Source organism: Tilletiopsis washingtonensis, assembly GCF_003144115.1.
Source record: "Tilletiopsis washingtonensis strain MCA 4186 unplaced genomic scaffold FA09scaffold_22, whole genome shotgun sequence".
Taxonomy (NCBI): domain Eukaryota; kingdom Fungi; phylum Basidiomycota; class Exobasidiomycetes; order Entylomatales; genus Tilletiopsis; species Tilletiopsis washingtonensis.
Window position 1 is genome coordinate 53,656 of NW_020312019.1, and position 22,764 is coordinate 76,419.

Here is a 22,764-nt window from a genome sequence, read left to right on the forward strand (position 1 = left end):
GGAGGGCCAGAGCGGTACAAGGATACAGCTGAGGTTGCTCGTCTGTCACCGTCTGTTCAGCCGCGAGAGGTCACGCCTTGACGGCCGGGATGGACTGTGGTGTCAGTTGCAGGAGCTGGCTCACCGGTGCGAAGACGCAGCGCGGGTGAGAGACGCGCCGAATGAGCCTCCGCTGAACGGCAGAGTTGGCTGCCTTGAAGTGCGGGCGCAGACGGGAAGCTGGCGGCTGGCCGCGCACCCTCCGAAGGCGAAGGCAAAGGGCAGCGCTCGACGACGGCGGCCCTCTGGATACCGGCAGCAGTGGCGGCGCATGACACCAGCAGCATCGCAGCGGAGCACGCGACGCGTAGAGAGGTGCGGCTCACACGCGCGCGCCTCGGCTGCTGGCGGCCCAGGGGCGGCGCCGCGGATTTTTTGCCGTGCGCGACTGCGCGGGTGTGATGCTGGCGTGGCTTGGCTGCTGCTGCCTCGCCTGCCTCTTCTTCACCCTCACACCCCACCGCAGACCCCCCTCCACCAGCCGGCGCCACGATGAAGTACATCATCGTCTCAGGCGGCGTCATCTCCGGCATCGGCAAGGGCGTCATTGGTGCGCCTGCCGTGCTGCAGTGATGCTGTCTCGCCGCTGACGCTGCTCTGCCGCACTGGCACTCGGCCTCTCGCCCAGCTTCGTCGACGGGCCTGCTGCTCAAGATGCTCGGCCTCAAGGTCACCGCCATCAAGATCGACCCCTACATGAACATCGACGCCGGCACCATGGCGCCGACGGAGCACGGCGAGGTGTACGTGCTCAACGACGGCGGCGAGGCCGACCTCGACCTCGGCAACTACGAGCGCTACCTCGACGTCACCCTCGCGCGCGACAACAACATCACCACCGGCAAGATCTACCGCGAGGTCATCGAGAAGGAGGTGAGTGGGCGGCGCGAGGGATGTGCGGCAGTGGCAGAGTGCAGGCCGCGCCGGCATGCCGTTGCGGCAACAGCCATGCTGCGGCATCTTCTCTCTGCCGTGCTGACTTTCTCCCTCCAGCGCCGCGGCGACTACCTCGGCAAGACGGTGCAGATTGTGCCGCACCTCACGTCTGCGATCCAGGACTGGATCGAGCGTGTGGCCGTGCAGCCCGTCGACGAGACGGGCTCCGAGCCCGACGTGTGCATCGTCGAGCTCGGCGGCACGGTGGGCGACATTGAGAGCGCGCCCTTCGTCGAGGCCATGCGCCAGTTTCAGTTCCGCGTCGGACAGGAGAACTTTGCCCTCATCCACGTCTCTCTCGTGCCCGTCGTTGGCGGCGAGCAGAAGACGAAGCCGACGCAGGCGGCCATCCGCGACCTGCGCGGCCTCGGTCTTGTGCCGGACATGGTGAGTCACGCATGCTGCAGCGACGCTCGATGCATCGCTCTGACCGCAACGCCAGATTGCTGCCCGCTGCGCCACGCCACTGGACCGCAGCGTCATCAACAAGCTCTCCATGTTCTGCCACGTCGGCCCGGAGCAGGTCATGGCCGTGCACGACGTCGGCTCGACGTACCACGTGCCGCTGCTGCTCGAGCAGCAGGGCATGGTGCACTTCTTCCAGCGCCGTCTCAAGCTCGACGTCGAGCACGGCATTCCGCAGCCGAGCATCCAGCGCGGCCTTGAGCTCAAGACGCAGTGGCGCGAGCTGACTGTCGGGTGAGTGCGTCGGGAGGAGCCCTGCAGAGAAGACGAGCGGCGCGCCGGGGATGAGAACCGTTTCTATTTGCACGTCAGGAGGATCTGCTCGGGCCTCCTCTGCTTGCATGAGCGCCCGGCGCAATGCCTAAAAACAGTACGCTTGTAGCTGATGGCGCACGCTCGTCGGTGGAGGATGACGGTCTCTGCAGGGACCGCAGCTGACACGCAGATCACAGTCACGACCGGCTGTTCGACAAGGTGGAGATCGTGCTCGTGGGCAAGTACACGTCGCTGCAGGACAGCTACATGTCCGTCGTCAAGTCGCTCGAGCACTCTGCGATGCGCGTGAACCGCAAGCTGGTGCTCAAGTGGGTCGAGGCGGGCGATCTTGAGGCGGGCATGGAGGCGGACAACCCGGTGCGCTACCACGAGGCGTGGCACTCGGTCTGCTCGGCCACGGGCATCCTCATTCCCGGCGGCTTTGGCAGCCGCGGCACCGAGGGCATGATCAGCGCCGCGGCGTGGGCACGGTCAAAACGCGTGCCGTTCCTCGGCATCTGCCTCGGCTTCCAGGTCGCCGTCATCGAGTACGCACGCAATGTCTGCGGCATCAAGGGTGAGTGGCTGGAGGATGCGATGGCGTTGCTGTCTAGGATTCCCCCGCGCGCGAGCGCTGCACTTCTCATCATAGGCTGGGCAGCAGGCCCTTGCCTCGAGCGAGCGCCCGTCTTTTGCTGCCCATGCATATCCAGAGTGCCAGAGCAGATGACTGCATCGAGCAAGCTCGCGCGTCTGCATCTGTGGCGTAGCGAGCGACGAGCAGGTCGCACATTCTCCCTTGTTTTCGCCGAGCACTCCGCTGATGCACGACACGCCCACTCGCAGATGCCGGCTCGTCCGAGCTCGACGCCGAGTGTGCCTCGCCCGTCGTCATCTACATGCCCGAGATCAGCAAGACGCACCTTGGCGGCACGATGCGCCTCGGCTTGCGGCCGTCGCTGTTCAGCGAAGGCAGTGAGAAGTGGAGCCGCATCCGCAAGCTGTACGGCGGCGAGCCGGTGGTGTGGGAGCGCCACCGCCACCGCTACGAGATCAACCCGGAGTACATTGAGCGCATCGAGCGCGGCGATCCTTCGCGCTCTGCGGGTGCCACTCCGCCAAGCGGAGGCCACGCTCGGCCCGTGACGCCGCAGAACCAGACGGGCCGTTCGGGCCCGCGCAGTCTGCCCACGAGCCCCTCGCTGGGCTCCGACGCCTTCTCCTCCATCCTGCCTCAGGCGCGCGCAGAGGGCGAGGGCTCGCGCGACACGCTGCGCTTCGTGGGGCGCTCCGAGTCGGGCGAGCGCATGCAGATCGCCGAGCTCGTCGAGCACCCGTACTTTGTCGGCATGCAGGCGCACCCCGAGTTTGCCAGCCGGCCGCTGAACCCCAGTCCGCCGTTCCTCGGCTTCGTCGCCGCGGCCGTGTCGCAAGAGGCGCTGCAGGAGCAGATGGCGCGGCAGAAGAACTTCCGGCCGCCACACCCAAAGGCGCGCATGCTGCTGGAGAGCGAGGCGCAGCGCCTGCAGGAGCAGCAGGGCCAGACGGCGCTGCCGCAGGAGGAGAAGAGCGCACAGACGCCGCCCGGCGTTGCCACGCCCGTGCGCGGCCGCAGCCCGAAGGCGCCTGGCCCGAACGGCGTCTCCACCAAGGCCAACTAATCCTACGCCTCTCTTGCCCCCTGCCCCTCCTTGCCCCGTCTCTCTCCCTCCTCCCCCCATCCCCACCATACATATTCTCTGCTCTGCTCGATCAATCGTCACTCCCGAAGCCCGTCCTGTACTTTACATCAGCCGCCTCTCTGGCCTTGCCGCCATCGCAATCTCTATTCGCTCGCACATTACGTCCTGGGGCTCGTCCATCGATGCATCTGCGAGTGGCGCTGAACAAAGGGGGGGGGGGGGGGCGGCGCCTAGAAGTGGTACTTGGGCTTGGCGTCGCTCTGCTCGACGATGGCCCATGCCTCGTCGATGCTCTGCACCAGCTCGGCGGGCAGCGGGCCTTTTTCAAAGTCGAGCAGATTCTGCGGTGGCGGACAGGCGAGAGAGGAAGTCAGACGAGGGGGCCCAAGAGCGAAAAGAGGAGGGGAGGAACACGCACTTGCTCGATGTGGTTGAGCGACGAGGCGCCGATGATGCTGTGCGCGTCAGAGACGTCAGCTTGGAACGAACAGGGGTGGGGGGGGGAGCTCACGTAGCGTCGCCAAAGTCGGGCTTCAAGATGGAGTGATGCTGCACCCAGCGCAGCACCGTCTCGGGCAGCGTGAGGCCGTGCGTCTCTGCGGCGCGCTTGAGCAGATCGATGGCGTCAAAGTAGGCCTCCTTGAAGTAGCGCGCGCGGTACATTTGGCCCTGGCGCGCATTCTTGTCGAAGCGCGAGCCCTTCTCGATGCTGGCCTGCTGCTCGGAGCCGGCGCTCTCGCGCTCATACTTGCCCGACGCCAGACCGCCGAGCAGCGGGTTACTGCCAGCCAAGCCATTCAGTATGTGTGGCCAGGACGGGTGGGAAGGTGTGGGGGGGGGGGGGGGGGGGGGGGGGGGGGGGGGGGGGGGGGGGAGGGAAGACGCACTAGCCGTAGAAGCTGATGCCGTGCTCACGCAGCACGGGGAACAGCGGAGCTTCGGCCGTGCGAGCGAGGCAGTTGTACAGGCCCTGATACACGCTCGGCTTGACCCACGCATGCTCGTCGCACAGCCTGCAGATCTCGCGCACCTCGTCGGCCGTGTACTGCGTCCCCGGGTTTCGAGCGCGGAACATCAGCGAGGGCGCGAAGAAGGGGAGGGGAAAGGGGGAAAAAGGGGGGAGGGGGGGAGCAACGCACGTTGGAGATGCCGAAGCGCTTAAACTTGCCCGCGCGATACTCGGCATCGATGGCAGCGAGTGTCTCTTCGAAGGGCGTCTCGCGGTCGGGGGCGTGCAGGTAGTACTGGTTGCGTGCGCGTGGCGTGGCGATCAGCTCTCTCGTTTGCGCTGCCCACGCAGGCTCGAGAGGGGGAACGCACCAGGTCGACGGCGTCCATCTTGAGTGCCTCGAGCGAGTCGTGCAGGCAGCGATGACTGTAACAAGCATGGGGTCGTCGTCTCGCTCAGCATCTTGCAGCTAGATAGGCAGCGCCAGAACAACGCACATGCCCTCCGTGCCGTGGTCGTACTCCTTCTCAAACGGCACCATGCCCTTGAACCGCGCGTTTGGAAAGTTCTTCGTCGCCACCTGGAAGCCCTGCTTCGCGACGCCCATCTGGGAGAGGAAGACTTCGGAGGTGCCGGCGCCGTACATGCGTGCGCTGTGCGCCAGGGCTGTCAGCTGGGAGTGGAGGAGACGAGGAGAGGAGGCGACTCACGAGTCTAATTCGCGGTGGCCGTGCTTCTTGAACACTGGCACAGGCGTGGTGAGACGTCAGCTTTGCCCGCCTGGCATGTGCCTACTCGCACGGCCCACGCACCGTCGAGAATGGCCTGGCACGTCTGCACATCGTGCACGCGCGCCTGCTCCTTGCCTGCGGCGCCGAAGGTCATGCAGCCAAAGACGACGTTGATGTTTGTGCTGCTCATGCTTGTTTGCTTGCTGTGGTGGGATGTGGTTGGAGGGCAAGGGCAGCGGGGATGCGCGAAGCAGCGGCAGCGCCAGAGCATGACCAGCGGCAACTTGACGGCGCCGCTCGCCGCCGGCCGCCTCCACCTCCCGCCGCGAATGCCGAGCTGGCCGCCGGCTGGTGACGGCGCTTTGCCCGCGTCAGCACGCTGATCTCACACGCGCGAGCTCAGCGCCGGGCAGCGGCGACGGCGAGCGTCGCGCAGCCACTCGGGTTGCAACAGGCAGCGCCAGAGGCGGCATGCGGGGCGCGAGGCAGCTCGAGAGGCTGAAAGTGAGGGCCTTGGAGAGCAGGCTGCGCAACGAGGCTGTTCCCACGCCTGGCTCCGCACGTGACAAAGGCAACGTGCGCATCGACGGCCGTGCGCGAACCTCGGCTTCTCGTGCGGGAGGAAGAGTTGCGCTTGGTCCCGCCTCCCAGGCCCTGCTGGCGCCTCTCCCGCTCTCTTCTCCACCACACCTTCACCCGTTTCTCACACCCCCAACCACTCTCATCATCATGCCCGGCCAGTTCGACCTCGTTGCGTTCGGCAACCCGCTGCTCGACATGCAGATCCGCGACGGCGAGGAGGTGCTCAAGAAGGTGGGTCGGTGTGGTTGCTGCTGCGGGGGGCGGTGCGAGGCGCGGCTGCCACACGCATGAGAGGCTGACAGTGGGCACGGCGAGCAGTACAACCTCAAGTCCAACGACGCCATCCTTGCCGAGGAGTCGCACCAGGTGAGCATCATCCGTTGCGCGTTGATTGCGCTGGAGTGTGGTGCTGAACAGCTGGCGCGGCGGCACAGAGCATCTACGAGCACATCGTGGAGAAGTACGACGTCGTGTACGTCGCCGGCGGCGCCGCTCAGAACACTGCGCGCTGTGCGCAGTATGTGCTGCCCGAGAACTCGACGGCCTACCTCGGCTGCGTGGGCGACGACGATCTGGCCCAGCAGCTGCGCGCCGCCAACGACAAGGAAGGCCTGCGTTCGGCCTACCAGGTCAACAAGGCGCTGCCGACGGGCTCCTGCGCCGCCATCATCTCCGGCCACGACCGCAGCCTCGTGACGCGCCTCGGCGCCGCCGAGAGCTTCAGCAAGGCGCACCTCGAGACGCCCGAGGTCAAGAAGCTCATCGCCGAGGCCAAGTTCTTCTACATGGGCGGCTTCTTCGTCACCCACGGCGCCGAGAGCGGCCTCATCATTGCCAAGCAGGCCAAGGCAAACGGCGTGGTGCGTGCGCGCCCCCCTCACTCTCAAAGCGCCGCATTGCCACTTGCTGACAATACGTGGCTGGCCCCCCTCACAGCCGTTCTCCCTGAACCTCTCTGCGCCCTTCATCCCTCAGTTCTTCTCGCAGCAGCTCGACTCCATCCTGCCTTACGCGTCGCTGGTGATCGGCAACGAGTCGGAGGCGGTGGCGTACGCCGAGGCGCACTCGTACGGCACCTCGGACCTCAAGGCCATTGCCGAGAAGCTCGCTGCCTCGCCCAGCGAGCTGCAGGGCGCGCGCACCGTCATCATCACGCACGGCTCCGAGCCGACGATTGTCGTCGAGGGCGGCCGCACGCGCGAGATCGAGACGGCCAAGATTGCGAGCGAGGACATCGTGGACACCAACGGCGCCGGCGATGCCTTTGCCGGCGGCGTCGTGGGCGCGCTGATTCTCGGCAAGAGCATCGAGGAGGCCGTCAAGGTGGGCCAGAAGCTGGGCGGCATGTGCATTGGCCAGGTCGGACCCTGCCTCAAGTTCCGTGAGTCGTCGCAGCGACTCGCTTCAATGCCAGGCGTCTCCGCTGACGCGCTGCGCCACCAACAGCCAAGGAGCAGATCATCTAAAGCCCGACCTTGCTTCGCTCGCTCTCTGATCCCTCTTGTCGTTCGCGCACACTCCACTTGCACAACGCTCTCATCGGCGTCCCCTCTCTCCCCCTTGTCTTTCTTTCGCACCACTCCCACTCTCTCCCACACCCACACACACGCTCCTGCATCTGTATCAGTATTTCAACAGACTACCAAACCCAACCTCCCAGACCTCACCTCGCCATGCCGCAGCCTTCTCCAGTCCACGTGCAGTGTGTGCGAAGGCAAGGGAGGAGCGCAGACAGCAGGACAGGGTGCGCGATGCCGCATGCCCTCGTGCCCTTGCCGTGTGCTCAACGGCCTCGCAAGAACGCTCCGCGAGCATGCAGCGTAAGCACACCTTTCAGCTTGCATCTTCGGCCACAGGACCCTGAAAAGCACGCATCCCGTCCGATCTGCGAAGTTAAGCAGGCTATCGCCTAGTCCAGTACTGCGTTGCGGCACCACGCGGGAATGCTAGGTGCTGAAGTTGTCCTTTGTGGTGCGTTTGTCTCCCTGCTGCTCTCGCTGCCTTGCGCTCTTACCCTCTCTCTGTCGCTTCGCTTGAAATCACTGATGACTGCGGGTGCCGGTGTGCCGCTTGATGAGGCCAAGCAAGCCGGAGTGCCGGAGCGCGCGAGGAGCTCATCATCTGGCAGGCGCGAGAAGCGCTAAGAAGCGAGCTTGACGCGCGAGCCGCCGGCTCGGCGGTGCCCCGCAGCCGCGTTTGCCGCGCGCCGCCTGCAACTGGCGCGCGCGCGTCTCTTCTCATCGGGCTGTGCTTCTCTCTCCGCTCTCCATCTTGCTGCGCTCCACTCTTCCACGCTCCACCTCTCTCGCGCTGTCTCACCGGCAGCTTCCCCCACCTCCAAGCCTCAGTCTCGACAACGTCTCTCTCTCTCCCCCTTGCCGCGCCCGGCGAGGCGGTTTGCGCAGCCATGGCGCCGGCGCGAGCGCGGCCGTCGCCGTTCGACAAGCACACCGGCGCCTCGGCCACGGCCATCTCCAGCGGCTTCCACACGGTGCTCAACATGGGCCCGCAGCCCGCCATGCCCGGCGCGCCGCCCGGTGCGCCGGCACGCAGCGGCGGAGGCGGCGACTGGCTGCGCGGCCTCAAGGAGAGCAGCGGCATGGGCACGGCGGCGGCGGCAGAGGGCGAGGCAGAGGAGGACGAGGAGGACAGCGATGATGTGAGTGCCGCCACGAGAGGCAAGCGACACCTCGCATCGCAGCAGCACTGAACGGAGACACAGGACAGCAGAGCAGACTCGCCCGCGGCGGCCAAGCAGGGCAAGGGCGGCAGCAAGGGCAAGGGCGCAGCAGGCAAGAAGAAGGCGAGCAGCGGCGCCGCAGCCGACACGTGAGTCGCAGTGTGCTGTCACAGCTGGCTGTGCTGCGAGCGCTGTGCTCATACGGTGGGCCTGGGCACCATCCATCTTTTGGCAGCGCCGAGCAGCGCAAGGCGCAGAACCGCATTGCGCAGCGCGAGTTCCGGCAGCGCAAGCAGCAGTACATCCGCGCGCTCGAGGGGCGCGTCGAGCTGCTCTCCAGCGACCACGACACGCAGGTCGACCGCCTGCGCTGGGCGCTGCGCGGCCTGCTGGCGGAGAACAACCAGCTGCGCGAGGTCGTGGGCAACCTGGCGGCCTTCATTGGCGAGGGCATGATTGGCGGACCACTGCAGAAGAACGGCATGTCGAGAGATGAACTGGAGGCGCTCATCATGAATCGCAGCGAGAAGAGTGAGTTGCCCCCTCGCTCTCCTTTCTCAGGATGTCTGGAGAGAAGATGCTGAACCATGGCGTGCGACTAGCCATGACGGAACAGTGGCAGAATTGGCCCGGCGCTACCGAGGTGCGTCTCGTGGTCGCGCTCGGCGCAAGTCTCATGCCGCTGACATCTAGGACACACACAGTGCGAGGAGCTGCGCAAGATCCGTCTTGAGGCGTCACTGCCGCCCGAAGGTCTGCCCGAGTCTCTGCCAAGCAAGAGAGCCGCAGCCGCAGGCAGCACGTCGACGCCGGGCAGTGCGAAGCGCAAAGCCAGTGGCGATGCGCTGGCTGCACAACAGGCGAAGCGCTCGGCCACCACTGCAGCTCAGGCACCGACGACGAGCAGCAAGGAGAAGGAGCGTGAAGGCAGTGCCAAGGCGCGCGAAGGCAGCGCTGCAGCCTCTACGCCGGCGACAAACAGCCCGACGACGGCAGAGGCGAGTCGGCTGCGCATGCCGCACAGCGCCGCGCAAGCCGAGCCTTCACCGCTCGGCGTCAGTGCCGCTGCCGCGGCACCGGCCAGCATGCCTCAGCCGCTAGCCGCTGCACCACCAACTCCAGCGTATCCCACGCCCCTCAGCCACGTCAACCTCGTGTTCGGCGACGGCCAAGGACTGGGCTTCAGCGGCGCCAGTGGACCAAGCCTCTGGGGCATGACGCCTCCCTCCTCGTCTGCGCCCAGCGCAGAGTTCTTCCGCACGGGCATGACGCCGGGCGCCAGCGAGTCCGACGCGCTGCTGGCCAGTCTCTTTGGCGCAGATGCCCTGTCGAGCTTTGGCGCGTCCATGGCTGCGCCTTCGCCGGGCATGCGCGCTGCTCTGCCCCCACACGTCGCCTCGCCCATCTCCATGGCGTCCGGCAGCGCCGCGGCGCTGCAGCAGCAAATGGCTCCACCTTCTCACCCCTCGGCTTCTCCGGGCCGCTTTGCAGCGGGTGGCAGTGCCGTGCACTCCAGGCACGGCTCAAACGCCTCGGCGTCGGCTTCCCTCATTGAGGCCGTGGCGGAAGTGACGTCGCGCGCAATGTCGGCGGTGGGCAATGGCGAGATGGCCGACGAGATTGAGCGCATCAACGCCGTCGTGCGCCGCGCCGCCGAGAAGCGCCGACGCCTCGCGGGCCACGTGCCTTCGCCGTCGTCGTCGTCCGCTGCGGCGGGAGAGATGCAGGACGGGAACCGCATGGCACAGGCGCCGTACGTGGCCCCTACGGGAAGGACGGTGGGGCCGGAGGAGCTGGAGAGATTGGGAGAGGCTAGTGCTCAGGTGAGTGTGTGTTGATCTTGGCGCGCGCCGCTGCTGCCGCCGCCGCCGCCAATCGGGCTGTCCCCGCTCTCGCTGCTGACGGCGCTCTCATGCTGCTTCCCAGCTTGCGTACCACATGGTATGTGCTGCCCTGCTTGGCACCGTCCTTCTTTGCTCGACGCACGCCTTTTTATCTCACCATCTCCCGCTCGTAATTTCGCACAGCGCAACTTCCGCAGGAATCCAGCGTATCGCCTGCCGCCTCTGTTGAAACGTGCGTCTTCGCCGCCGTCGCGCCCGTCCGGTGGGGCCACGGGGACGTCATGGAGGCACAAGCATGGGAGACGCTGACACTTTCTCTTCTTACCGTGATGCACAGCGAGCGAACTGCAACAAAGCGTGCCGCACGATCCACGTCAGTCGAGTATAGCCTTGCCCGCATTGATGGCCCAGCACATCTACTGACGCCTCTCGTGCGCCCAGTCATCGATGGCATGCCATACCCGGGCATGCGCGACTGTGAGTGCTGCCTGCAGCGCAGTGTTCGTGCCCCTCATCCACTCTCTGCTGACTGCCGAGTCTGGTCCTGCAAAGTGCTCATCAAGCATCAAGACACACTCGACATCGAGGCCGTCTGGCTGGCCGTGATGGACTATTCGCAGCTGCACGAAGGCGTGCGTGGCCGTTGCTCTTGCCATTGCAAGACTCCGTGGCATAGAGCTGACGCCCCTTCGGCGGACTCTCGCAGGACGTCTTCTCGCCATGCGTGTGGGAGATGCACATTCCCTTCTTTGTGCGCTTCCCGTGCGTTCTTTGTTGCCTGCGCGAAGAGAGGGCATGTGTGGGGGGCGTTCGCTCTGCGTTGTCGCTGACTACTTGCGCTGGCGCGCCCGCCCGTCACACAGGCAACTGCTTGACGAGCAGACGCTGGCGAACTCCAACAAGTGGTGCGTCGTGCCCCCCCCCCCCTCACACACAGGAGGCTCCGCATACGTTGAGGGCCTACCTGGCTGATGCTCTCGAACGTCTTTCCTGTGCCGCAGGCGTGCCGAGCGCGGCGAGCCGACGATGACGCTGGAGCAGGTGCGCCAGATGGCGGCGGAGCATGCTGCCTCGGGCGGCACGCCGACGACGACGGCGTAGCGCGCCAGGGCAGCACAGACGCCCGCATTTCTTCAAGACCCTCCCTCGTTACCTCTACTACTGCTTCTCACCATGTCGCCCCACCGTCACTCTGCACTTGACATCTGTATTTGTTTGCCTGCGTCCTATTGCCACGCACCTGCGCACAGAAGGCAGCTCGAGCGGCGAGAGAAGCGGCGCCGCCTCATCTCCGCGGCGCGTCGTTGGCGGCGGCGGCTCCAAGTAGAGTCCGCAGCGCCGCGCATCGTGCGAGAGGCAAGCGCGGCGGGGACGCGACGTGTGGAGCTCGTGCCGCCGCTTCCTTCCTCTCCCTCACCCCCACCTCCGCCCCGCCTCGCACCCCGCTCATCTCTCTCCACGCGGGCCGCGCCCCACTCTGCATCCACCTCGGCGCCGCTGCACACCCTCCACTCCTCGCAGCGGCCTGCCCCGTGAGGCTTCGGCGCAGGGGCAAGCGGCGCCGCCCGGCCGCCTCCACTCGTGCGCGCCTGCGACCATGTCGCGTCGCGCCGCTCCGCCGAGCGCCGCGTCTGGCGCCCCAGGCGTGCCCAGCGGCTCGTCGGTGCTCGGCGCCAGCTCCTTTGGGCTGCGTCCCTCGGCGCCACGCTACACGCTTGGCCTCTCACGGCCCGCGCCCAGCTCTGCTGCGCGGCCACTGCGCCTCAGCTCCGGCGGCGGCGGCGTGCCAGATGAGATTCCGCGCGCGCCCTCCTTCTCGGCATACGAGACGCTCGATGCCGCCGAGTTCTGCTACGACCTGCGCGAGCGCATCGGTGCCGCGCTCGGTCGGCCGCCGCCGCGCGCCAGCCTGGCTGCCAGTCGCAGCAGCGCAGCCAGCAGGCCAGTCGCGACGTCCCGCAGCGCCGCGGAGCTGCAGCCGACGGAGCAGGACATGCCGGACGACCTCGCGGCCATCTTGGCACCGCAGCCACAGCGTGTTAATGGTGCTACTCTCAAGGACGGAACGTCGAGCGTCGAGGATGCGCGGCGTCTCTCCAACTCCGAGTGGCTGCAGCGCGCTGAGGCAGCACACGCGGCGCGCCACGCCTCGCGTGCCCACGCTCGCGAGGCCGCAGTGCAGACCGAGGCGCCGCTGCCGCATCTGCGTGCCAACCATGCAGGCCCGAGCAGCGAGATCATGCTGCCCGGAAGCACGCCTCGCGCGGCCGCGCCGCTCCAGACGCCCGGCGCCGCCGTCGACCGTGCGCGGCTGGCGGGCCGGGCCGTGGAGGAGCTGCTGGGCATCGGAGGCGTGGCGCCCGAGAATGGCGAGCGCTTCGCGCTGGCCGACAGCTTCGTGCCGCTGGCGGGCGAGGGTGACGAAGAGGCAGATGCGGACGCCGAGGCAGAGGACGACCTCGCTGGGCCCTCGGCGCTCTTTGATGCACCGGGCGGCATCGAGGAGGTGCTGCGCCGGCGGGCACAGCTCGCAGACGCACAGCCCGCGGCCAGCCCGGCTGCCTCGTCGCAGAGCAACAAGCGGCGTGCACCGCTCATCGAGGTGAGTTGGCGGCGAGGACCGACCTCCTGCTCGCACAGTGCTGACAGAGCCCGTGCGGCACGCTAGGAGCTGAGGCAGGACACGCCAACGCTCGAGGAGATCCTGCAGCGCAATGCTGCGGAGCTGGGCGCCGAGGAGGACGAGGAGGCAATCGGTTCTGACTCGGAGAGCGAGGAGAGCAGCGTGGAGGACGATGGCTCGGCTCAGTCGTTCCTGGATGACGAACAGGACGGAGAGGCGGCAGAGTCCGAAGAGGATGAGGACGAGGATGAAGACGATGAGCTGGGGCTCGACGCGATGGACGCTCCCCGTGGCAGTGTGCAGCTGCCGATCACCAACGGCATGGCTTCGCGTCGCCTGGTGCTCGAGGAAGATGACGGCTCCGAGCACGACGGCCCTGAGGAGGATGACGAGGACGAGGATGACGACGGCCTCGGCGAGGAGGACGACGAACTCAGCGACGCGGCCGAGCCTCGACAAGCTGCGCAAGCCGCCGCAGGCGATGTCATCGAGCTGCTCGACTCGGACTCGGACGACGACCGCGCACCGCCGCCGCCAGCACGCGTCTCGGCGCCAGTCTTTGCGCTGCAGGAGGCCGAGCTCGCCGATGAGAGCATCGACGAGTCGGGCGACGAGCAAGGCGCGCCGAGCGAGCACGCAAGCGCGCTGTGGCAGAAGGAGCAAGATGATCGCATGTCCGACGCCGAGGCGGCCGAGGAGCAGCCGCAGCCTGACGAGCCGCAAGACGAGATCTGGGACGCGCTGCAGGCTCGTGCTTTGCCGCCTCCGCCTTTCGAGCAGCTCGCCGACGCTGCGATGAGCCAGGCGCCCATGGACTTTGCGCAGCCGCCGGCTTTGCCGCACGGCTTCCCGAGCTCGATGCAGCCCTTCAGCGATCCGCCGGCGGCGGCGCACACGGGCAGCAGCAGTCTACCTGCTTCACAGCTCGATCCGGCGCTCTTCGGCCTCACTGCAGAATCAGGCGACGGCAGCGCGGCTGACTCCCCCTCCATCACCGAGTCGGCACAAGTGCAGAACTGGGACTGGTCTCTGGGTGGAGCGCTCGAGCAGCCGGCGCCCACATCGCAGACGCACACGCCCGTCGCCGAAAGCGGCTTCTTCTCCGACCTCCTCAACGACCAGTCGAGCAGCGTCGACTCGCCGCTGCACGCATCGGCACCTCGTCTGCCGCTCGACGACAGCGCCATCGCTGCGGCGGTGCAGGCTGCACAAGCGCACGCCTCGTCCTTGTCGTCGCCGAGCAGCGCGGTGGCACTGCCGCCGGGAACGCCTGGCTCAGAGCGTCCTGCGCCGGAGTTGCTCGACCTCGCAGACACGCCGGCGGCCTCTTCGGCTGCGTTGCTGCTGCTGAAGGACCAGGTCACGGGCAGCGGGTCAATGGCCACGTCGGTGGCCAGCGAGGCGAGCGCAGTGAAGCACAAGCACTCGTCGGCACCCGGCACCTTGGCGGCGCCCGTCGATCTCGTGTCGGGCAACACCAGCGTCGCGCAGCAGCACTCGAGCGGCAGCGCGGCAGCTGCCAATGAGTCCGCCAGTGCTGCTCGCTCGCAAGTCGAGGCCAGTGCGCCCTCGACGCCGAGTGCTGTACCGCTCCTGTCTCGCCAGACTGTCTCGGCCGAACCAGCCGTTCCTGCCGAGGGTGCTGCACTGCTCGCCTTCAAGCGCGAGCATGCAGCGCAGTCGACCGGGTCAACTGCTGCCTCGCTGGCAGCCACCGATGGCGCCGCGTCGACTGCCGCGCCGCTGAGCGTGGCCGTGTCGCTGCCGCTGGGCGATGCCTCGGCTCTAGCCTCGTTCAAGGCGCAGCTGCCAGAGCAGTCCGGGCAGCCTCACTCCGTCACCTCGGTCGCAGGCAGCGAGGCTCATCGCAGTGCACCGCAGACGCCCGCAGCCGAGGGCCTGGTGTCACTACCCTTGGGCGATGCTTCTGCCCTGGCGTCGTTCAAGGCGCAGCTAGACGCGCAGCATGGACATCCTCAGTCCGTCACCTCTGTCGCGGGCAGCGAGGCACACCGCAGCGCGCCGCAGACGCCCATTGTCGAGGGCATGCCAGTCGGAAGCGCGAAACAGCTGCTGGCCTTCAAGACGGAGGTCGAGCGCAATGGTGCGCTCGCAAGTGCGGCCTCGTCACAGGCGGGCTCGGAGGGACCACGCGGCGCTGCAGTCCTCACCTCGGGCTTGCCTGGCACACCCGTGGCGACCGGCGCTCCTGCTCTCGTCGGCACGCCTGCCGCTGCTCCGGTGGATCGCGATCCGCTCGTGGCGGACGCTGGCGAGCTCATTGCCCTGAAGACGGTGATCGAAGAAGACAGGCACGAGATGCCGCAGGTCTCAGCGGCGCCTTCGCTCGCTGGCTCGGACCACGCTGCCGCCGCTGCCTCGGTTGCGGGCTCAGATCGTGCTTCTGCGGCCCCCTCGCCCGCAGTCGCCGAGCAGGCGCCAGAGGCGCCGCAACATGCTTCGACAGCAGCCGAGGACACCTCAGACGCAGCTGCAGCGCTAGCCAAAGAAGCTGACGACTCGGATGCGGCGCCCAAGTTGCAGGATGCGCCTGCGGCCGGCGAGGAGGAGGATGAGCTCTCTACGCCGGTCGGTGAGGCCGAGGCCGACGAGGTGCTGCTACTGCCAAAGTCGCAGCCGTTCGAGCCTCGGCGTTCGAGCGCACCGGCCGAGCCGAGTGGCGAGACGCGGGACGAGGCAGCAGCGTCAACGGAGAGCGCGATCAGCATCGCGGACGCAAGCCCGCCGCGGATCGCGGACAGCCCTCCACCCGTCGAGAGCAGCGATGTAGTGCGAGAGCAAGCACCTGCCGAAGACGAAGAAGCTGCAGCGCCTCTCGAGATTGGCACTCCACCGCCTGCGGAGGAAGCTGCTGCGCCTCTCGAGGCCAGCACTCCGCCTCGAGTCACCCCGCCGCCTGCTGAGGGAGCCGCAGCGCCATCTGATGCTGGTACGCCGCCGCCAGCTGACCAGGCCGCACCGGCAGCACCGGCCTCGCCTGTCCGTCGCAGCTCGCCGCGCAAGCGCGCTGCCTCACCAATCGAGGACAGCAGCAGCTCGACTGCGGCTGAGCGCAAGCCTTTGCGGTCCGTGAAGCGCAAGGTCGAGGAGACGGTCCCACAAGCCGATGATCAGGCAGGGCCCTCTCACTCTGCCGCAAACGAGGCGAGCACCAGTGCATCAGCAGCGGGCGGCTTCGTCTCGAAAGCATCCGGCTTCCTCACCCAGATGTTCAGCCTGCGGCGCAACCGACACTTCCACCATCATGGCGCAGGCCCGGCACGCGTAGCGTCGTCGCCGCGTTCGGTACGCTCGGCCACGCCAGCCAGCATCAAGGGTGCGGCTGCAGCTGGCTCGTCGCCGCTGAAAGCGCCCACGTCGTCGGCGGGCAACAGCAGCGACGTCGAGATGGCCGACGCCGAGCCTGCGCTGCGCAAGGGCAGCTCGGTGGCGTCTGAGCAGGCTGCGGCTGCTGAAGCGCCGGACGGAGTGCAGCTCGCGGATCAAGAGATGCAGGAGGCCGAGGACGAGGACGAGGCAGCGAGTGTTGGCGGCTACGTTGGACCAGCCACGCGCTCTCGGTGAGTGATGATGCGCCACATCATCTCTGCCTCTGCTCACGTCTCGTGCAGGTGCTCGTACCATCTCATCACGCTGCCGAGCGCCACGTCGCCCAAGGGCCGCTGCACCTTTGCCGTGCCCGGCTGCTCGATCGCGCACGACAAGCTCGCCAAGGAGGACGCGCGGCATCTCGGACCTGCCAGCGCCGGCGACAACGAGACGAAGGAGTGGTTCGACCCGCAGATGCTGCCGGGCGAGCTGTACCACGCTCTGTCGCGCATTTGCGACGTCGACCTGCTCGAGGACGTCGCCATCATGCCGGCATCGAAGCCCGAGGGCGTCAAGTCCTGGCACGACGATGGGCCGCCGGAGGATGAGCAGGCCTTCATCGACGATCCGCACTTTGCGCCAAAGGAGTGGCTGCACCAAGGCGCCTCCTCTCCACTCAGCACGCCGCCGCCGCAGGAGCAGCCTCGGCCGCTCGGCGAGGACGAGGAGATGCGCAGTCCCTCACTGCCGCCTGCGACAAGAGGCTCCGACGTCCTGACGGTCGAGATCGACGCACCGGCGGCGCACTCCGGCCGTCGCTCGGCAGGCAAGACGCGCGCCACTCCCGAAGCATCTGCCTCTACATCTCCGCAGACACCGAAGCGGGCGCGCAGAGTCCTACGCCACCCACGCCGCTCCGACCCCTCCGGGCCCGAGGCAAACTACCAGCCGCGCTCGAGCGACTCGGACGACGACAAGCCTCGCTCGCGCAAGAGCTCGCGCCGCGCCGGCAGCCAGGCGTCGCCTGCTGTCGCCGACGCAGCTGTCTTTGACGATGCAGACCTGAGCATTGCGTCTCTCGAGCAGCGCGCCTCGGCGCCGCCCGCTGACGACGGCGAGGAGAGCGAGCTGGCAGTGCCGGCGCTCAAGACGAAGCGCACGTACCAGCGCCGCAAGGCCAACGACTCGTCGTACCGCGAGAGCATCGCCGACCCCGCGGCACCGCCCGAGTCGGAAGAGGAGGACGTGGCGGCGCGCGCCGCGCAGGAAGCCGCAGCGGAGAGCGCACGCAAGGCCTCGTCGCGCCGCCGTGCCGAGCGCCAGAAGGCCGAGCGCGCAGAGGGCCGCGAGGTCGAAGCAGAGCTCGCGCTCGAGTCGCAGGCGCCGGGCCCCTCAAGCGTGGCGCGAAGCGGCAGTGCCAAGAGCCGCCGGCGTGTTGCCGACCCGGCGTACAAGCCGGCGGCTAGTTCTGACGCCGAAGGCTCTGCATCCGACGAGCAGCCCGGCGCGGCGGCGCCGTCGGCGTCGTCCCGCGTCAGCCCGGCCAGGCCCAAGCCTCGTCCGCGCGCACGCAAGAGCTCCAGCACCGCTGCTGCCACTGCGCGCAAAGGCAGCACACCGCGCGCCGGCTCGGCCAAGGCTGCGACGCCGGACATGGGCAGCACGGAGCCTGCGGCGTCTGCTGCCTCTCCCGGCCCCTCTTCTGCCCCAGCGCCGCGCCGTCGTAGCGGGCGTGCCAGCTCGAGCCGCGTGTCGCGCGAGGCAGAGTAGTCTTGCCCAGCGCGCCTGTGATCCAAATGTCACCGCGTCTCATCTCATCGTCCCTCAGCCGCCGCGTGTGCACGCTTGACGATCTCATTTCGCCGCAGCGAGGCTCTCGGCAGGTGAGGCCTAGCCGCTGAGCGGCAGGCCGCAGACATCGCAGTCTCCCGAGCTGCGCTCGTTGATGAACGTGCAGTGCGGGCACGCCTTGCCGCCAGCTGCTGCCGTGCCCATGTCGTCGTCCCGTTCCGGCGGCGGTGGTGAGCGCGCTCTTGCGGGTGCGACTTCATGTGCGCCCGCACTGCTCGCCGCGTCCTCAAACATGTCGTCGTCGGCGTACTCCAGCTCGTCGTCGTCGTCGTCGTCCGAGTTGAGCTCAATGTCGTCGTCGTCGTCGCCGTTGTAGATGAGCGGGTCGTCGGCGCGTCCGCTGCCCATCACTGCCGCCGCCGGCGCGCGTGCAGGCGCAGCGGGCGCCGCAGCAGGCGCGGCGGGCTTGGCGGCGCGCGGAGTGGACGGGTGGGCGGCGCGAGCCGAAGTGCCGCCGCTGCCGGACATGCCCATCATGTCGCCCACTGTCTTGGACTTCTGCTCCACCGCGCCGGCAGACGGACCTTGCGGCGCGTGCTCGCGGGCGATGGCGCTGAGCGTCTGCCATCCCGTGCGGCTGAGCAATGCGTCGAGCGCCTCGCCCGCATCGTGCGTCGTGGCGACGCGACAGAGCGCCTTCATGTCCTCCGCATCCAGAATGCCACACGTGTCGAGGAAGCACAGCAGGTGCCAGTCGCTCAGCACGCCCACGAGCTTCTCGCGCCGGCGCGTCTCGGCGTCGGAGGCGACGCCGAACTCGCGCGGATGCAGATCGTCGGAGCCGATGACCTGCGCGATGGCGGAACAGGCGCGCCCCAAGTCTTGATCGTGCAGACCTGGGCGGTTCTCGATGGGGAAGCTCGAAGACAAGAATGCGGGCTTTGGCTCGTTCGGGAAGCCGTGTGTGACCTGCAGAGGACGACATCAGCACTGCGGGCAGGCGGGCATCTGCCGCCAGCCACTCACGGTGACAAGCAGGTACTCGACGGGAAACGTCGGCTTGGCACTCTCCTTGACGTCGATCTTGTAGGCGTTCTTGTAGCGGTAGAAGACTTCCGGCACGTAGCGGCTGCCCTCGCTGGGGCGGACGCGGATGATGTTGGGATTGACGCTCGCCTCAATCATGTCGGCCTTGACCATGGCCATGCCCTGTTCGCTGATCTGATACGCCGACACATCGATCGCGCCGTCCTCAGTGCCGGAGAGGACGCAAGTGACAAACTTGGAGTTGAAGCGCCCCGATCGGGAGAAGCGCGAGGGAGAGGCGTTGGCTTGCTGCAGCGTGGCGGCGAAGAGCACCTCGCAGCCGGAGAGGAAGAAGGAATCCTTGTGGCGCTTGCACGCCACTTTGCCCGCCTTGCTTGCGTCTTGCAACGTCGGATCGGCAGGCGTCAGGTCGGTGTAGATGACGCCGACAATGTCGAGGCCGCACTGCTTTGCCAGTGCCTCGACGCGCGCCTGCTCCTCCCACGGCACGCCCAGTGTGAGGCCATCCAGCTCTCCCTCCTGTGGCGGCTCGACGATGGCCTCGACGACGGCCTTGATGCCCATCGGCACCTCCGCGTACGCCTCGTGCCGGCCCAGCAAGAAGCCGAAGCGCTGCGTGCCCGTGGCGCGCCAGAACGCCAGCAGATGCTCGATGAGGCGCGGATGCGCAAACTCGACGTGGTCCAGCATGCGGTACGCCTGCGACTGCAGCGTGATGGCCGACGGCTGACACTTGGTGCAGATGCCGCCCGGCCACGACGCGTGCTGGCCCGAGGGACACGGCACCTTGACGCTGTAGTCTGCCTCCTCGAGCGGCGGAATGTAGGACTGGCTCGGCTTGTTCATCGCAATGTCCTGCTTGCGCAGATAGGCGTTGAAGGAGAGATGCTTGATCTGATGCTCGGCGTGGTATGCGGCGTCGTACGGCTGCAGGCAAGAGTCAGCGCTGAGACGCCGAGGCAGCACGCGATGCCTGCAGATGCAGAGCCCGTCGCCCGCCAGTACGTGCCAGACACACTGCCTCGTAACTCACCTCGAGCGGCATGCAGTAGTCGCACATGGCCTTCTCTCCATGTCTGCACATCTTCTGGTCGCGCGGGCGCGCAATCTTGCCGTCTGCCGCCTGCCAGAAGCGATCGACGGGCTCCTCCTGCGCCGTCTGCCACGGCGCGGGCGCCGCCGGCTTCTTGCCCGCTGCGGCGGCGCTGGCCGACGAGGGGGCGCCGTTGCTGCTGGGCAGCGCGACCGAGGCGCCGGCGGCTGCGGAGCTCGGCCCGGCCTCGGCGCTCGGCGCGCGCGGCGTGTAGGCGGCGTAGAGGAGGTGGCCGTGCCTGCAGGCCTGGCGCGATGAGCCACACATTGGCTGGCATGCGCCCAGCTTGCGTGCCCCCACACACACATCAACAACTCACGCAATGCCCAGCTCGGCCAGCGACGTGCCTGCGAGACTGGCGGCGCTCATCTCGCCGCCGCGCGGCTGGTTGGAGAAGGTGAGCGAGTGCGGCTCGGCGTCGGGCGCCGTCTCGAGCGTCTGATGCAGGAGACATGCGCGGTGAGCTGCGGTGCGTGTGGGCAGAGAGCGCAGACGGCGGCGCGAGGGCGCACCTTGGCAATGAGCAGCGCCGCGTCGTCGCTCGGCTCGAGGGCAAAGCGGAAGAGGCCGTCCTTGGAGCGGACGCGCACGAGCTGCGGCAGCACGGAGCGAGCGAGGCCAGGCCATCAGCGCTGTTGCATCGAGTCGCCGGCTCGCGGCTCACCATGGCGGGCGCAGTGAGGCGTGTGTGGTGGGGAGACACGGGTGCGGGAGGGAGACAGAGAGGAGCGCGTGCTCATCATCACGCTTGCGCGTCGTGTGCGTCCGAGCGCAGCGCCGCCAAGTGGAGGACGATGCGCTGCTTGCTCGAGAGCATTCTGTCAAGCTGGGCGGGCAGCCATGCGCACGTGATGCGTCCTTCGCGCGAGGAGCGCGCGCGCGCGACTCCTTTGTCGCCCTGCCGCGCACGAAGGCGACGGGCTGTGGCGCTGCGCCTGCGTGGCCGCCGCAGCGGCAGCCAGGCCATCTGCCTGCGAAGCCTCTCCCCACCACCACCCATCCCCCTCACCGACTTCAACATGGTGCGCATCGCATGCCCGCGTCTCGCTCTCCATGCTCTGCGTGCTCGTCGATGCTGCGGCAATGGCCCGTCGGCGCTGGCGATGCGCTGCCATGCCCCGGCGCAGCAGCGGGCTTGCCGGCAAGCAAGGCTGCACCGCACAGCGTCTCTCTGCTGCACAGCTCGGCACTGCCTGCCGCACCGCCGCTCGTCGAAGGCAGCAGCGGTGCTGCGGCTATGTGGCTCGACGTTGCCTCGTGGTGCAGCAGCGCTGGCCAGCGGCCGACGAGCATGCTGCTGGCGAGAAGCAGGCATGTCGGGCGCCGCAAGGCTCGGCCCGGCTAGGCCGAGGCAGAGCAACGTGGCAAGGGGCGCACGTCTGCGCGGCAACGTCGTGGCCGGCGGCCATGCATGCTGGCAGTGGAGAGGCTGTGCATGCGTTGCAGTGCTGCAGGTGCTGCAGACCTAGCGACGCCCAACTGGGAGAGATGCTGCGGCTGCGGCCGACGAAGATGGGGCTTCCACTCCATGCGTTGTCGCAAGGCGCTTCATGCTGACGCCCCACATCCTCTGTGCAGGTCAAGGCAGTCAAGGCCCACGAGCTCACGTCCAAGTCCAAGGCGGACCTGACGAAGCAGCTCGACGAGCTGCGCACCGAGCTCCTCTCGCTGCGCGTGCAGAAGGTCGCCGGCGGCGCCTCGTCGAAGCTGGCGCGCATCAATGGCGTGCGCAAGAGCATCGCACGCGTCCTCACCGTCATGAACGCAAAGACGCGCGCCGGGCTGCGCGAGAGCTACAAGGGCAAGAAGCACCTGCCGCTGGACCTGCGCGCCAAGAAGACGCGCGCCATTCGTCGCCGCCTCACCAAGGTAAGTTGCAGGCCCTGGCGCAGCCAGAGCAGCCTTAAAGGGGGGGGGGGAGCGGCGGAGCAGGAAGGAAGAACATGAGAGGCGCGGCACGCGGTGGGGGCTATGCGAGCGGGCAAAGCGGCATCTCTTGCTGGACGACCGGGGCGAAGAGATGGAAGAGCTGCGGTCGTGCGAGCTTTGTCCCTGTGAAGCTCTGCGATCTCAGGAGAGAGAGAGAGAGCGCGGGAGAGACGGCTCGCGGGTAGCGCGTAGCACGGACTTTGCCACCCAGAGGATGGTGGCGTCCCGTCGCGCCGGTCAAGCTCGTTGGGGGTCAGAGGCTGGCTGCGCATCCCTTCCCCCCGACGCCATCGTCCAACAAGCGTGCTAACGCAACCCCCCCCCCCCCCCCTTCTCTTCCCTCTCCCTCAGCACGAGCGCTCCCTCACCACCGAGCGCGCACACAAGCAGAGCGTGCACTTTGGCGCCCGCCGCTTCGTGCTCAAGGCATAAAAATCCCTTCTCTCATTTGCACCAGGGAGCCATATAGGGGCTTTTAATGAGACTTCTGCTTTCGCTTGTCCCCCCTGCTTTGCGAGTCGTGCGACTCCATCGTATGCTGGGCTGACGGGACAGAGACGAAAGTGGCGTGTGTGTGGGTGCAGATGCAATGTCGCGACGAAGGGCCCGTGGACGTGCTATGACATCTTCTCTCTCTCTCTCTCTCTCTCTCTCTCTCTCTCTCTCTCTCTCCTTTGCATCGCTCAGCACGCAATTCCGCTTCCAGCTCGCAGCTCGTCTCACATGCCCACTTAGCCGCCGCGCCTGCTGCTTCAGCGGCGTCTGGAGGCCGTCGGCGCGACGCTGGG

General features: G+C 67.5%; 7 protein-coding genes across 7 annotated transcripts; 5 read left to right on the forward strand and 2 right to left on the reverse strand.

The window, feature by feature from the left end:
• Positions 1-484: 484 nt before the first annotated feature.
• Positions 485-3,534, forward strand: FA09DRAFT_332060 (CTP synthase). The gene is made up of 6 exons (XM_025743297.1): positions 485-589; positions 668-912; positions 1,033-1,362; positions 1,418-1,674; positions 1,893-2,272; positions 2,542-3,534. The coding sequence occupies exons 1-6, from the start codon at positions 532-534 to the stop codon at positions 3,354-3,356; spliced, it is 2,085 nt and encodes a 694-aa protein (XP_025595690.1). The 5' UTR covers positions 485-531; the 3' UTR covers positions 3,357-3,534.
• Positions 3,439-5,528, reverse strand: FA09DRAFT_332062 (Aldo/keto reductase). Its single transcript, XM_025743298.1, has 9 exons — positions 5,139-5,528; positions 5,037-5,070; positions 4,824-4,979; positions 4,698-4,752; positions 4,517-4,621; positions 4,265-4,422; positions 3,889-4,158; positions 3,796-3,832; positions 3,439-3,718 (listed from the first exon to the last, which is right to left on the reverse strand). Exons 1-9 carry the CDS (start codon positions 5,245-5,247, stop codon positions 3,608-3,610), a joined length of 1,035 nt encoding a protein of 344 aa, XP_025595691.1. The 5' UTR covers positions 5,248-5,528; the 3' UTR covers positions 3,439-3,607.
• Positions 5,529-5,786: 258 nt separating this feature from the next.
• On the forward strand, positions 5,787-7,105 carry FA09DRAFT_341062 (Ribokinase-like protein; the record flags this gene model as incomplete). The annotated part of the gene is made up of 5 exons (XM_025744392.1): positions 5,787-5,870; positions 5,958-6,005; positions 6,074-6,499; positions 6,576-7,020; positions 7,086-7,105. 5 exons carry the CDS (start codon positions 5,787-5,789, stop codon positions 7,103-7,105), a joined length of 1,023 nt encoding a protein of 340 aa, XP_025595692.1.
• A 941-nt stretch (positions 7,106-8,046) lies between these two features.
• On the forward strand, positions 8,047-11,264 carry FA09DRAFT_362791 (hypothetical protein; the record flags this gene model as incomplete). Its single annotated transcript, XM_025745514.1, has 12 exons — positions 8,047-8,298; positions 8,362-8,468; positions 8,555-8,850; positions 8,922-8,962; positions 9,024-10,142; positions 10,246-10,260; positions 10,347-10,395; positions 10,605-10,640; positions 10,716-10,795; positions 10,870-10,925; positions 11,027-11,068; positions 11,165-11,264. 12 exons carry the CDS (start codon positions 8,047-8,049, stop codon positions 11,262-11,264), a joined length of 2,193 nt encoding a protein of 730 aa, XP_025595693.1.
• A 315-nt stretch (positions 11,265-11,579) lies between these two features.
• Positions 11,580-17,874, forward strand: FA09DRAFT_139341 (hypothetical protein). The gene is made up of 4 exons (XM_025739122.1): positions 11,580-12,765; positions 12,832-16,367; positions 16,419-17,524; positions 17,572-17,874. Exons 1-4 carry the CDS (start codon positions 11,761-11,763, stop codon positions 17,580-17,582), a joined length of 5,658 nt encoding a protein of 1,885 aa, XP_025595694.1. The 5' UTR covers positions 11,580-11,760; the 3' UTR covers positions 17,583-17,874.
• A 26-nt stretch (positions 17,875-17,900) lies between these two features.
• Positions 17,901-21,077, reverse strand: FA09DRAFT_362793 (NPL4-domain-containing protein; the record flags this gene model as incomplete). Its single annotated transcript, XM_025745515.1, has 6 exons — positions 17,901-18,876; positions 18,934-19,881; positions 19,988-20,285; positions 20,367-20,485; positions 20,560-20,640; positions 21,057-21,077. 6 exons carry the CDS (start codon positions 21,075-21,077, stop codon positions 18,007-18,009), a joined length of 2,337 nt encoding a protein of 778 aa, XP_025595695.1. The 3' UTR covers positions 17,901-18,006.
• A 377-nt stretch (positions 21,078-21,454) lies between these two features.
• FA09DRAFT_341066 (putative ribosomal protein L35) lies at positions 21,455-22,408 on the forward strand (the record flags this gene model as incomplete). The annotated part of the gene is made up of 3 exons (XM_025744393.1): positions 21,455-21,478; positions 21,626-21,916; positions 22,328-22,408. The coding sequence occupies 3 exons, from the start codon at positions 21,455-21,457 to the stop codon at positions 22,406-22,408; spliced, it is 396 nt and encodes a 131-aa protein (XP_025595696.1).
• Between the last annotated feature and the right edge of the window lie 356 nt (positions 22,409-22,764).

Coding starts and splice junctions, on each gene's coding strand:
- FA09DRAFT_332060 (XM_025743297.1), top strand. CDS start 532: ATGAAGTACATCATCGTCTCAGGCGGCGTCATCTCCGGCATCGGCAAG. Junction 913..1,032: donor GCGAGGTCATCGAGAAGGAG/GTGAGTGGGCGG, acceptor TTCTCCCTCCAG/CGCCGCGGCGACTACCTCGG. Junction 1,675..1,892: donor TGGCGCGAGCTGACTGTCGG/GTGAGTGCGTCG, acceptor CGCAGATCACAG/TCACGACCGGCTGTTCGACA.
- FA09DRAFT_332062 (XM_025743298.1), bottom strand. CDS start 5,247: ATGAGCAGCACAAACATCAACGTCGTCTTTGGCTGCATGACCTTCGGC. Junction 5,071..5,138: donor GTGCCAGGCCATTCTCGACG/GTGCGTGGGCCG, acceptor CGCCTGTGCCAG/TGTTCAAGAAGCACGGCCAC. Junction 4,159..4,264: donor GGCATCAGCTTCTACGGCTA/GTGCGTCTTCCC, acceptor CTTGGCTGGCAG/TAACCCGCTGCTCGGCGGTC.
- FA09DRAFT_139341 (XM_025739122.1), top strand. CDS start 11,761: ATGTCGCGTCGCGCCGCTCCGCCGAGCGCCGCGTCTGGCGCCCCAGGC. Junction 12,766..12,831: donor GGCGTGCACCGCTCATCGAG/GTGAGTTGGCGG, acceptor GCGGCACGCTAG/GAGCTGAGGCAGGACACGCC. Junction 16,368..16,418: donor GGACCAGCCACGCGCTCTCG/GTGAGTGATGAT, acceptor CGTCTCGTGCAG/GTGCTCGTACCATCTCATCA.